Genomic DNA, 14,306 nt, shown 5'->3' with positions numbered 1-14,306 from the left:
CATTCTTCTCTGTGTCTATTTTCTTGGTTTTAGGCTTTGTCAATTTACGGTGCTGGGTGCATCTGTTCTGCAAAACACTTGCGACCTGTCCAAGGTGTACCTGGCCTTTCGCCCATAGACTGCTGTGGAGATGCACCAACCCCACAGCGACCCTGACACATTAAGTGTGAGAGGATGGATGGATGCATCTATGGATGGATGGATGGATGGATGGATGGAGGGATTAATAAAGTACTAATGAATTGAACTGAGTTTATTTAAATTGTTCTTAGTTGGATCTTGCAGGGGCAGCTCAGTGGTGCAGTTGGTAGCACTGGGTTCGATTCCCGGCCCGGGGTCTTTCTGCATGGAGTTTGCATGTTCTCCCTGAGCATGTGTGGGTTCTCTCCGGGTACTCAGGCTTCCTCCCACAGTCCAAAAACATGACTGTTAGGTTAATTGGCTTCTCTAAAGTCCCCTTAGGTGTGAGTGTGTGTGTGATTGGTTGTTTGTCCTGTCCGTCTCTGTGTTGCCCTGCAATGTACTGGCAACCTGTCAAGGGTGTACCCCGCCTCTTGCCCGTAGACAGCTGGAGACCAGCACCCCTTGTGACCCCACTTGGGAAAAGCGTGTAAGAAAATGGATGGATGGATCTTGGTTAGGGGTTGTCATCAGTATATGGGACTTTAATAATTTATAATTTATATAAATTTAATAATTTATTATTTCCATTTTCTTGTGGATTAAGATAAACATCGAAGAACTGTGAAATACTGTGACTTCAGTAGCCAACATTTTATTTTGTTTTATTTTTTTGTTTTCCAAACAATAGCTGTCCATTTGAACAGCCGTGTTTTGTGAAAGAAAAAGTAAAATCAATACTGTACATTTTCTAGTATCATCCTGAATTTCAAAAGTGGTAATGAAGGACTACAGTTGGAATGCAAGGCTATGCACTTGTGCTGGTGTTACATGGAGTAGTGACAGTGTGACTGTACCCTGTAGAACTTAGGCTTTTTTTTCACATCTGGTTCAAACTGACATTTTAGCTCTTGACCTTTTAAATCAGAGTTAACAGCACAAGTCACCAAAACAAGTGTGCCAACTCTTAACGTTTGATTACATTCCATGCAGAGAAGCGTAATGTTATCAGTTTGTATTCCTATTTGTAGAAAGCCCTGTAACTATCCACGAATATGGGCAAACCCACTGGTAGTTGGACTTGACACTGGAGCACGGTTGTATTGGATGTGATACCATTCCTTACTGGAGTTCTGAGTTAAAAGGTATACTCCAGGAAAGGAGGTAAATCATTGTTTAATTAAATTTAATTAAATTAGGGTTGGCAGATATCATTTGTCATCACACAATCCAGGTTCATAAAAAGCAGACTTGATTTATTGTATATGTGATTAAAAATCAACATAAAGAATAAAAATAAAATAATAAAAGAATGAGCGGCCCGTATACACTAAGCTGTGCATTTAGACTACAATGACCACTTTCTCTGGTCAGAACTGCGGGATCCAATCTGTGCTGGCCTCACTCTATACAGCTTCGGGGCTGTAGTGGATCTGGTTCCAGGTGAGGCATTGTTGTTCTGCTCTGATTGTGCTTCAGGTTCTATCAGAGGATCTGAGTCGGTGAAACTAGAGCTGCCAGAGTCCACACTGAGTGTATTTTGTTTGAGGGGGATTCCCTGAACTGTGAGGATGCCAGGAAATTCCACGGACACTGTGGCTGTGTGCGTTGCCCCTTAATTGTTGTGAAGACAAATTTTCATTTGTTAGTTACATTGAAAATCTCTGTCATTTTTTTATTATTATTTATTATCTCAGTCATTATTTTTTGGAGTTACTCATAGTCTGCAATGGATGTTCTTTTTCTTTCCTTTTAACCAATGTTATATTTCTGATGTGCTGTAGACTGTGTGAGATTTTCAAATGTCAATGTTGGCAAAAAAATTACATACAAATAAAAAATGGGCAGGGATGGTTTAAATAATTGCAGTATAATGGCAGTTTAATTGAAATAAAGATGCCACATTCTCCTTCTCTTATTGGTTATAAATATTAAGCCAGACAAAGTCATCAAAGATAATAAGGAGCCTGGCTCTTTTCTGTCTTTATTGTAAGTGTTAACACAGAAACTTGAAACTCAGAGTAACTCACAAAAACACACACACTTAATATACTAACGCATACACACAAGCACATGCACTGGTCCGTCCTCCGTCCAGGTGACATTTGGGCCGATATATAAACCACTAGCAGCTGCTCAGAGTCAGAAGATTCCTGCAGTGCAATACTGAAGTACTGTAACACTTTTCTGTCTGCTAACCTGAGCTTTTTCAGCTGCCTGCCTACTACCTGTTGACCAATCAGGGACCCGTCTGACCTCAATCATAATGCTCACTGGGTATGTTGGCTGATTCTCTGTAAAGAGCACTTTTTTGTAATAGCGCTGTAGAAAGTCTAGGACATAAAAGTCAGTGATAGCAAAATGTGTATAGAATCAGGGAGGTCTCTAAAAATGTATTTTTGAACAAAAATCTTGCTTAGGCCAGTCCTTTGAAGTTTCTTTCCTTTTTTTTGAGGCAATCAAATGCATTGTTGCTACTTTTCTGTACATACTTAATGAGGCAGTGCACATTAATTCTTACCTCTATTGAAGTTTGTTGTGTCTCAAACATCTACTTAGTCTATTAGTAAACCTTATGGGCTATATATGTTGGGTCTATATGAAAAACTATACTTTTTCAATAGTTCAGAATGGGCAGATGTGAAAATAAAACTGCTGCTCAGTCTAAATGTTGTGCTTATATTGCAGGAAAGCTATTCTTCTGTTCTCTTTGTTTGTTCTGCTTGCAAAAGGAGATGTTGACACCAATGGTAACTTTGCATCTGATCTAATCAAGAAATAAAATGTAAGAAATCCCTGTTTAAGCCACTTTGTGTTTAGTAACACTGTTTTATGATTATAGATGTGGGAAGTCAAGCCATATCAACAGGTAAAAGTCATCCAGATGCTCCTCATCGCTTCATGTAAAGTATGCTGAAAGTCTTTTGAAATTTTTTTAACATGTGTATTTTAAAATTGTTTGTTAGATAAAGATTCATTATCGGATGAAGGTCCAACAGGTCAGTAAAAACGTCTCAGCCTGAAGAATTTTGAAGGTTCAGGTTTTTTTTTCTTTCACTTAAATTAATGCCTACTCAAAACCAGAGTAAATGAACTTTGAAAAAAGGAACCACAAATAAGTAAAACACTTAAGATTGAAAAATGCAAACAAATATTGATCTATTCAGAGTGAAAATCACCATTTATGAACTTCTAAACTGTGTATTGATGAACCTTACATTAAAGTAAGTAACAGCTTAATATTCAAATTTGTTCTCAGGTGCTATTAAAAAGGGCTGTGAGTCTGGTTCCTTTCAAATCAGTACAAACTAAAAAAAAAAAAATATGTAAAGATAATATTCCATTACTTGAATCAAATTAATAGCTTTTATAAGCTAATGACTAATATAAAATAATTGATATGTAAACTGATCATAAAGGTTGTTCATAAATATATTGCTAAAAAATATGTAGTAATTGCAGCTTTACAGTATTTTCAGCCATTGTTGGATGTTGCGAATCAGCTGTTGTTCTTCGTGTTTCAGAGAGCATGAACCTTATTTCTCCTGAACAGCCAGGTAAGATTTTTGAGATAGCATTGCTCTTTTTGTCTGAATAATTCCAAAAACAGTTTGAAAGGATGTTTAATTTATGGATTTATAAAAACACTCTATAAAACCAAATGCATATAAATGATCAAAAGAAAGGGCAGCAATATTATGTTTAGTTTCCTGAGTTCTGGAGACAAACTACAGAGATAATATCTCATCATAAATAGCTATGAAATAGGCAAACTAAATGGGAGACGTTGAGTTTAATTTAATTTCACAGATAAAAAATGTGATTAAGAATGGCTGTGGAGGAGGCTAATACAATAAAGATGGAATTAAAGGTAGTCAATATTTTGGCCTCCTATGATTTAAAGATTCTGTTCAGAAATCACACAATTTGAACAGGAATTAGAAAATACACATTTAAAGCTCATAAGATTCAGCTACATTTTAAAATATCCGACTTCTCCCTTTATTCTGACAGATACAGTGTAAACATCAAGATCCCCATCAACAACAGTTTTTAACTAATTGGAAAATTCTCCTAAATGGGCAATAGAAAGTGAGTGACAGCAGGTCTTTAAGTATTAGGGGATCACATAATTACTATTTGGAGCTATTTAACACCATTACACCATTAAATAATTTTTAAGGCAGTTCCAAAAATCATATGGCCTGTTAAGCAGTTATTTTGAAATAAATGAGCAAACATTTATTTAAAAACTAATATAAAACTCATGGTAATTTGAAATGGAGCACAGCTGTGGTTGTGTAGCCAGGCCTCAGTATAGCACAGAGGATTTTTGTTGTTGTTGTTCTTTTATGGTAAAACGTCTTTGCTTTTGTTCTAACTAATTCATTTTTTGGGGCCACTGGCTGTTTGCATAGTTTAACAAAAAAAACACTAAATGTAGTAAAATCACTTAATTACCTAAACCAAAATATTTATCACGGTATAGCTGGTTGAGGCAGAAATAGAAAAAAAAGAAGAAATTGGTCTAAAATAATGACTTAAAACATTTAAAGGTATCTGAGTGTGCAGTAGCAACATAACATTTAAAAACACTATATTAATGTGTTTACATAAAAAATAATTTATGTTTGCTATTATAAAAAAACCCCATAATAATAACAGAAAGTACATTTCCCTTTTAAAAGTGAAATAATATGTCTAAGTCTATGTCTAAACCTTATCATGGTGTAAAATGTTCTACACTTTTTAAATGGTAACAGCTTCTCAACAATAGAAAACTAATACTAAAAGTGAATTTATTTTATTTTAAAACAGCAATAATTACATCTGTATGAGAAGCCGAAATTAGCAAGAGAATAACAACAAAAATGTTTTAAGTCCATATCCACTAGTAATGGTTGTATTAACAGAGTTCAGAGTTCAGACCTTATCAATCTGGTCTGAACCAAAATAAAAAGAAAGCTGTGGATTGATTTGGTGTAAACTAACAATGAAACCTGAAACTGATTTATTTTAATGGAACTGTAATCAGCCTGCCAGTATTGTGAATAAACAGTAAATATGTCTTCCTATTTTTGCACATATGAAAATGGATCTTTTGAACTGTTGAATGTTTTTAGCTTTACAGCAACATATGAACATTAAGCTTTTTCTTTTATTCTAGATGAATCCCAGTATTATGCAGGAGGGCCATCAGGTAGGTTTCATGATGATTTAAATGATTTCAATAAGAAACTGTTTAGGTCTCTTTAGGTAGCATTAGCTGGAAATGTAAATGGGAGTTGCTTGATCGGAGTAGTGATGCTGTAACTCAGAGGAACCTCTCTAGGCCTGATCAATCCCCAAAAATCTAATCTCTGGAGTCTATTTAGTTGTTTTAAACATAGCTGACTTAGGTACCAATCATAGTCTGCCATAGATATGGATGTTACTGTATTGTCACAAAAACATTTTAAATGTTCCAGCAGCCATAAGCATCAGTTTAAAGGGGAATAAGAAGCAATGCCCATTAAGCAATTTATCTCCATAATTCTTTTAAAAACATAAAATGACATAAGTTACTGGTGAAAAATGAAAATATTTAGGTAAAATATTGGGATACAAACCTACCCAGATCTCCGATCAACCAAGTTTCCAGTTTACCCTTTTCTGCTTTTTCCCCCCGGATTTTAGACACCAGCAACACCAGTTCAGAGAAGGCAGAAAGTAAGACCATTTATTCCCACTTTGTCAATCTATAAATCTATCCAATTGATTTGTCTCTTTATCCATTCATTTAATGTGTATGTGTCATTTATTTAGCACAAGCAGCAGATCAAGTTGTAGCTCCTGGTAAGACCCAAATACAAATCCACTAAATAAAAAATCTAGCATGAATAAACTACTTATTCTGTTTTCTGTTTGTTGCTTATGTTATTAGCCATTTGATTAACTTTTTGATTTCAGAGCCTGCTGCAGCCGCTCCTAGCAGTGCAGAGGAAGAGGATGGTGAGAGAGACATACACTGATTATATAGGCAGCTTTAAACTGTCTTCCTCCTTCTTTGTTTTAATAAATGTCATCTTCAGAAATGATAATTTTGCCACTTGCTAAAAGAAAGTGTGTATTTACAAATGTAGCCCAGGAGCTACATACTTTAAATAAAAGCAGAACACAATAAAAACTTTACAGAATAACATGGAAGGGGTTTTATGGAAAAAAAACCTAAAATAAATCTATTCATTTACTATATTATTTTTTTGTCACAGAAAAAGAAGGTAATGATTCTGAAGAAGGACCAAAGAAAAAGTCAAGCTCTCGTTCAGCAAAACCTCCAAGCCCCGCCCACACCAACCAGAGCCCCGCCCACATCATTCAGATCCCTGCCCTACCACCTCAGCCCGTCGCGCCACAACCGAAAACTTTGCCCAGGACCAGGTCGTCCAAGAGACGATCCAGGACCAACCGGCGCCAGATATAAGAAAGCAGAACAAACCTGTAAAATACTCCTCCAACATGTAACCGATCCCTGCTCAGAAACATGATGTACTTTTTTGAACAATGACACTAAAGAGGAAAAACATTGGTGCTTGGATTTATGTTCACCTGTAGTCTTATAAGTTAACTATTAATCTGACATTCAGGATGGTTTGATTGGACAAACACAGACCTCAGTCAGATGTTTCTGGTACAAATATGCTTCTATCACAGCTGTAAAACAGTCATGGATAAACTTTATAAGTCTAGTTTTTAACTGATATTTACTACAGATTTGAAACACAGAGACTTTGTGACATTTTAAATTCAGCATTATGGTTTTTAATCTCAGACGCTCTCTGGTCCCTTATTTTTATCTAATATGTAAGGATTTCAGCCTCTGGACTCCAGCAACCTCAGAGTATTACATCTGCTCAGTTTATTGCATTTGTTTTATCATTCTTATCCTTATATGCATTTGTGAAATACTTAAACATGTGGCTTCCTTCTTTTGTTCTTGTATCAAATTTTAAATAAACTTAAAAAAAAAATTTTCATTCGTACACAGATTATTAAAAAACACATTCATAACATACATCATATTCATTGTTGTTATAATGTGGAGAATGTAATTAATAAAGTTAGAGTGTATGGTTTTACTTGGAAAAAGAAAAAGCCACACAGGCACACAAACAAGCCAGATTTCCCGTGCTCTTGATTCAAGTTTTCTTTTTTACTTTTCAGGAAGGTTTGAATCTGAAATCCAGGATCAGAACTTTTATACTTGATATATGTGATGACTGGATCCATCGAAATGTTTTTTTTAAGTTTCGTTATTTTTGAAACCTGCAAAAAGTCCCTGCAAACACAGAAAACTCAACCCCTCAACACACAAACACTTCAAGCAGTGTTTTTCTAGATGAAGCACTCTATGCTTTTATGTGATTGCTTGATTGATTCTGAAAGAGGTGATCAAGTTCTGACCCAACTGTGCCAAACCAAAGATCTTTAATCTCTATGACCAACACCAAGAAAATGTCAGGGTTGAATGTTGTTGTGGACCCTAATGCAGAGTAGAGGAGGCACAGGTAGTTTTTTGCAGTTTTAATGGAGAAGTAAATGGTATGAAAACATAAATCCAGAAATAACAGGCTGGCAACTCAGGAACCAAAAAATAGAGACACCCAGGAGAATCACACAAGAAATGAAGAGAATCAGCACTGAGAAGCTGCAGAGAAGGAGTATATATGGGGGACAGAACAAAGACAGAACAAAGACTGGGCTAATATGCCCTATGCCCTAACCACAAGGCCTAGTGGTTAGGGCATAGGGCTTTGAATCCTGAGATTGGGAGTTCAACCCCCCACTTCCCCAGACTGTCACTTTGGGTCCCTGAGCAAGACCCTTAACCCCACACTGCTCCCCGGGCGCCGCACAATGGCAGCCCACTGCTCCCCAATGGGGTGGAATAAAAATGCAGAGATACATTTTTCCAATGTGAGATTAATAAAGTTCAATTATTATTATTATTAATCAGCTGATAGGGAGCAGGTGTGGATAGAAGTAACTAGAAGGGAGTTAGGGGAATGGAGGCTGGCACAAGGGGTCAATTGAGAGTAACATTAGAAGTAACACTACCTAAATATAACACAAAATGCAAAATAAATCAATGACCAACAAAACAGAATGACATGAATAATTGAAAAAAAAAAACTTAAACAGAAGTTCACAAAGGGCAGAATCATGACAGACAATTGATTAAATACCTGTTAATGATCTGTAAGGCGCTCATGGTTTTGGATTTACATTTATGTAATGATAATGACACAGTTAGTCAAACAAACTGGTTATATCAATCAAACACTACAACAAAAGAAAATTATGCTTTTCATTAAACTTGTGTTTTGCTTTCTTTAATATATAGTATTTGACAGATTATTGGAGAATTGGTTCTGCTTCAGAATTAATTTACAAAATGATTTAAAATTTTATTCTAAACTAGTCGCATATATTTTATTTTAAAGTGGTATGTGTGACAAAAATGAAGACTCTAGTTTTGTGACTTTTGCCAACTTACGTGAAAGTAGTGGTGACTTAGAAAAGGTGATGAATAAATTACAAACCTTACAATCTTTACTAAAGAGTCATCATTTTTATTTACAGCGTATTGTCCCTTAGTGTGGATATGTGTCATCTACATTTTTACCTTGCCCTTTTTTGTTTCAGGGAAGAAAGCAGTCTGAATTTCAAAACTCATACCCTTAAGGCACCCTCATGACGCAAAAGCTCTGCTTGCTTACCATTGTACAAAACGTTCAGTCAAATTTTTTTTTTTTTTGGTTTTTAACAGCACTACTGGCTCATTTTGTTGGCTGATAGGTACGGGGGGTATGAGAGAGGGGGAGAGACATGCAGAAAGGACTACAGGCCGGATTCGCTTAATGGAGAACTAAGGCCTCCGTACATGGGTCATGTGCGCTAACCACTGCGCCAACAAAGCATGCCCCCATCGGCGTAATATCTATCTACAGCATCTCCTATGCAGCAATTTCTATTGTTAAAATTAAACATTAAAAATACATCGCACCTCTAATTAAAAAGCCAACTGTAAAAGTTGGTTTTCCAGCCTTTCACCAAAAAACATGAAACTTAACTGAAATTTCTTTTAAAATAACCAACAACTTAAAGGTATAAATACTGTATGAGGTACATTATATACCACCAAGGTAGTTGGCATCTTAAAGTTAAAGATTCCAACTACCTTGGATTTAAATTATTGTCCCCATATTTAACAATTTATATTTTTCAGGTACACACCACTGAAAATAATTTTTCATATAAAAAAGAGGAAATAGTTTGTTTAAAGTGCATTTTTGGACCCTCTAGAACCCGTGGATGATACGGAGTAAAAGAAGGAGAGGCAGCATTTGATTTTTCTTCTCCTTAGCTCTGGAACCAACTCCCTAAAACAGCTGGCTCTTTTAAATCTGGATAGACGAGTTTAGTGTTAGAACAGCTTAGTCTACACATTTGACTAGTTTATTACCTTGTACTTTTTTTCTTTTAAAAGTTTTTTTCACTTTTTTTCCTTAGTTTTTTTCCATAAGCAGCCCGAATTACAGTACCTTATGTGTAATTGGTGCAAGGCAGATATTTATGACCAGCCTTAACTTGTGGTAGTAACAAATCTACCATTGAGAGTCCTTCACTGTTGTCAGCAGTTAAAAAAAAAAGACAGATCTATTTTTTATGGTTTGCACCACAGTGTATGAATTCATGTCTTAAAAGCCTGTTAGTTTTGCAAAGAACATTTAGACCAGATAAATGCTAAAAACAAATTAGATAGGGGGAAGTGGAAACTTGGAAAGTGGTTTAGTTAGATTGTTGATTTTGCTTAAAAACACAACAAATATTCCTTTGGGTGTCAAAAGTATAAAGTGAGAGTTGGGTGAAATGAACTGACAGTTGTGGAGAGTAGTGCCTCCTGGAGGAGAAAATGATGATCAGGAAGCTTAAAGCAAACACCTGAGACAGAATCAGATCATGTCGAACTAACGTAACCAAGATGAAATTTATGGGATGCCAGCAGGTTGTGTTGTAAGTTTTAATAGACCAAGTCTTGTAGTATAATAAAATAGGTTAAAGTGTTGAGTATAAAAGGTTGGCATTGGTTATGAGTGTGCGGCTGAATGTTTTTTTGTCTGGTGGAGCATACTTGTGAGGTTGAAGTTTGTTACTGCAGAGACAAAACAGTTAAGAGGAAAAAGACACAGGATAACCCCCAGACAAACAGCAGCCCACTTACTTCACATGCTTGCAGTGAGTTATCAGTGAAGGTAGCAACAGCCTGGTACGAAGACTGTACGAATGTGACCCACACTTATAAAAATTTGTTTTTCAAAAGTCTCTTTTTTGCTGCAGAATGCACACAGCAGAAGGGAATAAAGGTTATTATCCAAATTACTCTAATGAAACCAAAGAAAGGAAACATTTGGTAAAATCTTTCATGCAGCCAATAAACCATTAACAATGACAGCATTTTCAGCCATAGATTAATTTGTTGTTGTTTTTTGTTTCTGTTTAGTTCAATCATTTATGGATCAGAATCTTAGTCCATTCCTAATTCTCAGTTCTCCGACAGCTTCTTGCCTTAATTCTCTTCAGCTGTTTCTCATTCTCACCTGCTCTTCATGCCTTTTCTCATCCCTTTCCTCTATAAGCTTGGTGGTTTCACCTCTTATCTCTGGAGTCTTCTGTTGTTCTTGTTGCTCTTGTTCCCTTCTTCACCATCGGCTTGTTTTGTCCATGTTTTGTCCTTTATTATAATCAAATTCTTAAACTCACCATGCAGATCCTGAATTCCAGACGTATCAATCTGAGGATGGCTCAGTGTAATGAAAAATGCTGGAATATTTTTCATTACCCTGGTTCAATTAAAGTTAAAATTATTTTATAAACGCAGGATGTGCAGTTGTCACTGATGTGATATTTTGTGTCATGTTTTGCTTGAAAACATTGTCATGCCATACTTTGACATATAGAGGATGTGCAGTCACATGACTGTTGTTTTTTGTATGCCGCCATGCTGGACGGCATAAAACCAAATGTGTGTTGCACAATAATGCAGCAAGATTTTTACTACAGAGATTAAATACAAAATGAGAAGAGAATCTGCTAAACCAAACATTGTGTAAATATGTTGAACATTTAGATGGGAACTTTTCTTTTTGCACGGAAGGATCTTCAGACATCCCCAACGTCGCCAACAATGACTTGTATAATTATTGGCTGAATCACCAATCTTACTCTTCAGTTCTGAAGGCTTAAAAGTTTAGATACCTGCAGCTATTTTGTTTTATGCTGGTGGGGGCAAGTTTTAAAATACACTAGTGGAAACCCTGCATGCCTGTTAAACTCTCTGATTGTTTTTGACTAATGTCAGAGGCTATTTCCACATTTGTCTAAATGAAAAAAAGACCCTGCAGCAACAAAAATAATTTGAGTATAACGACTAACCGTTTTGAGCATGAGATGACCGTGTTTTTGTCTGTGTTTTCAAGGTAATATGGAGGAAAACTGCAAGAGCTGCTCTTTGTCTGAGTGGTTTGTATTGCATCCAAGGAGAAGGAGTTGCGGATGTCACGTGATTGGCTGATGTCAGCTTCACGTCCTCATATACCACATGCAGACTCCCAACAGAAACGCACCACCATTTGCACAGTTTGCCTTTTCTCTTCTGCAACATGCAACATTGCTCTCTAAGGATAACTGCTCCATCTTTCTTTCAAAGTCCAGATTTTTAAATTTTAGGTGAATAAACAATTCTAATGATCTGTTTAAATGATCATCCTTGGTCCACTTGATTTAAATGGCTAACTTACCTCCTCCGCATCTCATCTGCAGTTATGCAAGGTGCAGATGCATCCAGACGTTTCACAACGGTGGTTCTTAAGGAATGGAGTTGGATTGCTCTCAGAGAGGTTTGCTCTCTTAACCATTAATGACTTTGACAAACAGGTCATTAAAGCATTTTTGACTACACCCGATGACATCATTAAACCTGAAAAAACCAGCAAACCATTTAGTCCATGATGCTTTTTTTTTAAGTCTGTAAATGTTTATACTCCAAAAAAATTCCAAGGTTTATTTTATAGTGTTGTCTTCCTTTAACTGAAATTTACCCTTGAACAGCTGTTCAATGTTGTGCAAATGCTTTAACAACCAGAGTACAGAAAAAAAAACCTAATTAAAGGCTGTTAGCATGCTAATGCACACTTTAGAGAGATACACAAGCACACACACACTGGTGTGCGTTAAAGTCCACACACAATAAGACACTGACAGATTTATTTCAAGCCTTTTCTTGCTCTGTTTTTTGTCCTCAGGTGACCTGTTCTGTCAAAACTGCTCTAAAAACAGTACCTAAAGGTTTGATTCAAACAACAACTGTACATTTTCAAAATCACATGTTTTTGATCCCCTATGAGGCCACTTTTAAGAATGGAATGAAAGGAAAAGTTAATAATTATATCCATGCAGGAAATAGATCTGCTGGTGCCGCTTTTCTGTGTTGGTTAACAAAGGGTTTTTGTCTTGGCTGGTAGGTTGAGGGTGTTTCCCCTGTAAAAAAAAAAATATAAAAGCTTATTTTCTCCTTTTCTCAATCAGACAAACATACACACTCACCCACAGAGGAAGACAGTTGCTACGCAAATTTAATTTAGAGATCACACTTGAAATTAAAACACAGTGAAATTAAAACAACATGATTTGCAGCATTAGAAATAATATTAAAATGTTTAGCATTACACAACTAGAAAATCTAAAACTAGAAATTACCTAGTGTTGGTGGCCTAGTGGTTGGAGGCATTGCACTTGGGTTCCAGAGGTTCTGAGTTCGAGCCCCATTCCCACAGCCTGCACTCTGGGTCCCTACGCAAGACCCTTAACCCCACACTACTCCCCCGGCGCCGCACGTGGGCAGCCCACTGCTCCCCAAGGGAATGGGTTAAATGCAGAGGTGCATTTCTCTAGTGTGAGATCAATAAAGTTAAATTATTATAACTTATTTAGAAAACACATCCAAACCTGGACCCAATGCACTAAATATACTGACATTTTTTAATTTTGAAATCAAAGATAAGTTCGTTTTTTATCAAACAGAAAATCGATACAGTTTACATGCAAATGTAGCACATTTAATCCAGAGGGGAGATATGTAGCTTTAAACCTAGTTAATGCAGAGTGGTGTATAGCGAATGTGTACAGCCCAAATATGGATGACTCCAACTTTTATCAGCCTCTCTGTTTTTCCTTAGCACTTGTGTTGTGTGGAGATCTAAACCCCTCACGAACACAGCGTTGGATAGACTCAGCAAATCCTTTACACGTCATAATTTGCAGTCAGTTAATACGCCACAGCAGCAGTTTGGTCTCTGTGTTGCCTGACGCCTATTTTCACCCATTTTAAAGTAGGTTTTCCTCTTTTTTTCACCTATTCATACGTTTTTCTCCAATAAAGAATTATTTTAATCAGCAGCTCTATTTTGAAGGAAGTAGGCACAAATTTCTTTATAAGACCATGCCTCAGTGGCTGTCATGAGGATGGAAAATACAACAAATCAACCTGCAAAATTTCAGAGGCTTAACACATAATTACTAAAAGACAAATATTTTGAAGGTTCTTTGAGAAAGTCAGCCATTAACAAAATAAAAAAAATCATTGATTAGCCTAATATCCAATCTAGTGTCAGCATACATTCAGACAAAAAAAGGGAAAAGGAAATGCATGCTACTCCCAAAAGTTAAAACTTTTAAACGAATAAGAAACTGAAGAATAGAACAGTAGAGGCAATAACTCAATACCAAACACAGAGATTGCAGCTGGGAAGCTTTGATCAACAAAAACCTGATTTATTAAATCATTACCTACAAACATTAAAAAAAGGAGCAAAGAAAAATAAAATACTTCGTTAATAAGTGACTTGAATATATACCAACTAATGACAAAAAAAAAATTTATACAGATTTTTAAATATTTTATTCTATAGTAAATTTATCTTGACCCGACCGAGACTTTCTTTTAAAGGCTCCATATTTTGCTAAATTTACAAATGTAATATATTTGGAAAACTCTCACATTAATCAGACAGCACATACTAGAACCCCCTTCATTCAGCACTCCTTTGGATGAGCTGTTTTGGCTTTCCATGCTCCTGAAGGATCTA

The 14,306-nt window shown here is 36.1% G+C and overlaps 1 protein-coding gene across 2 annotated transcripts; it reads left to right on the top strand.

Annotated features, from left to right (window-relative positions):
- Positions 1-2,243: 2,243 nt before the first annotated feature.
- LOC107094930 (protein enabled homolog) lies at positions 2,244-7,126 on the top strand. Of its 2 annotated transcripts, XM_015390849.1 has the most exons (9): positions 2,244-2,397; positions 2,809-2,989; positions 3,087-3,119; positions 3,645-3,677; positions 5,288-5,320; positions 5,797-5,829; positions 5,926-5,955; positions 6,070-6,111; positions 6,372-7,124. In XM_015390849.1, exons 2-9 carry the CDS (start codon positions 2,953-2,955, stop codon positions 6,581-6,583), a joined length of 453 nt encoding a protein of 150 aa, XP_015246335.1. In that variant the 5' UTR covers positions 2,244-2,397; positions 2,809-2,952; the 3' UTR covers positions 6,584-7,124. The 2 variants fall into 2 exon arrangements, with proteins under 2 accessions (XP_015246335.1, XP_015246337.1); XM_015390851.1 differs by lacking the exon at positions 3,645-3,677 and having other exon boundaries at positions 6,372-7,126.
- The last annotated feature ends 7,180 nt before the right edge of the window (positions 7,127-14,306 follow it).

This window comes from Cyprinodon variegatus, unplaced genomic scaffold, assembly GCF_000732505.1.
Source record: "Cyprinodon variegatus isolate N-32 unplaced genomic scaffold, C_variegatus-1.0 Scaffold516, whole genome shotgun sequence".
Classification (NCBI taxonomy): domain Eukaryota; kingdom Metazoa; phylum Chordata; class Actinopteri; order Cyprinodontiformes; family Cyprinodontidae; genus Cyprinodon; species Cyprinodon variegatus.
Note: the sequence above shows the minus strand (reverse complement) of the source record. Positions and strands in the feature narration are given on the sequence as shown.

What these genes read in the sequence shown, in the direction of transcription:
- LOC107094930 (XM_015390849.1), top strand. Translation starts at nt 2,953, where the DNA reads ATGATTATAGATGTGGGAAGTCAAGCCATATCAACAG. An exon ending in TTATGCAGGAGGGCCATCAG is followed by an intron (nt 5,321 to 5,796) that starts GTAGGTTTCATG and finishes CCCGGATTTTAG; the next exon opens with ACACCAGCAACACCAGTTCA. An exon ending in AGATCAAGTTGTAGCTCCTG is followed by an intron (nt 5,956 to 6,069) that starts GTAAGACCCAAA and finishes TTTTGATTTCAG; the next exon opens with AGCCTGCTGCAGCCGCTCCT.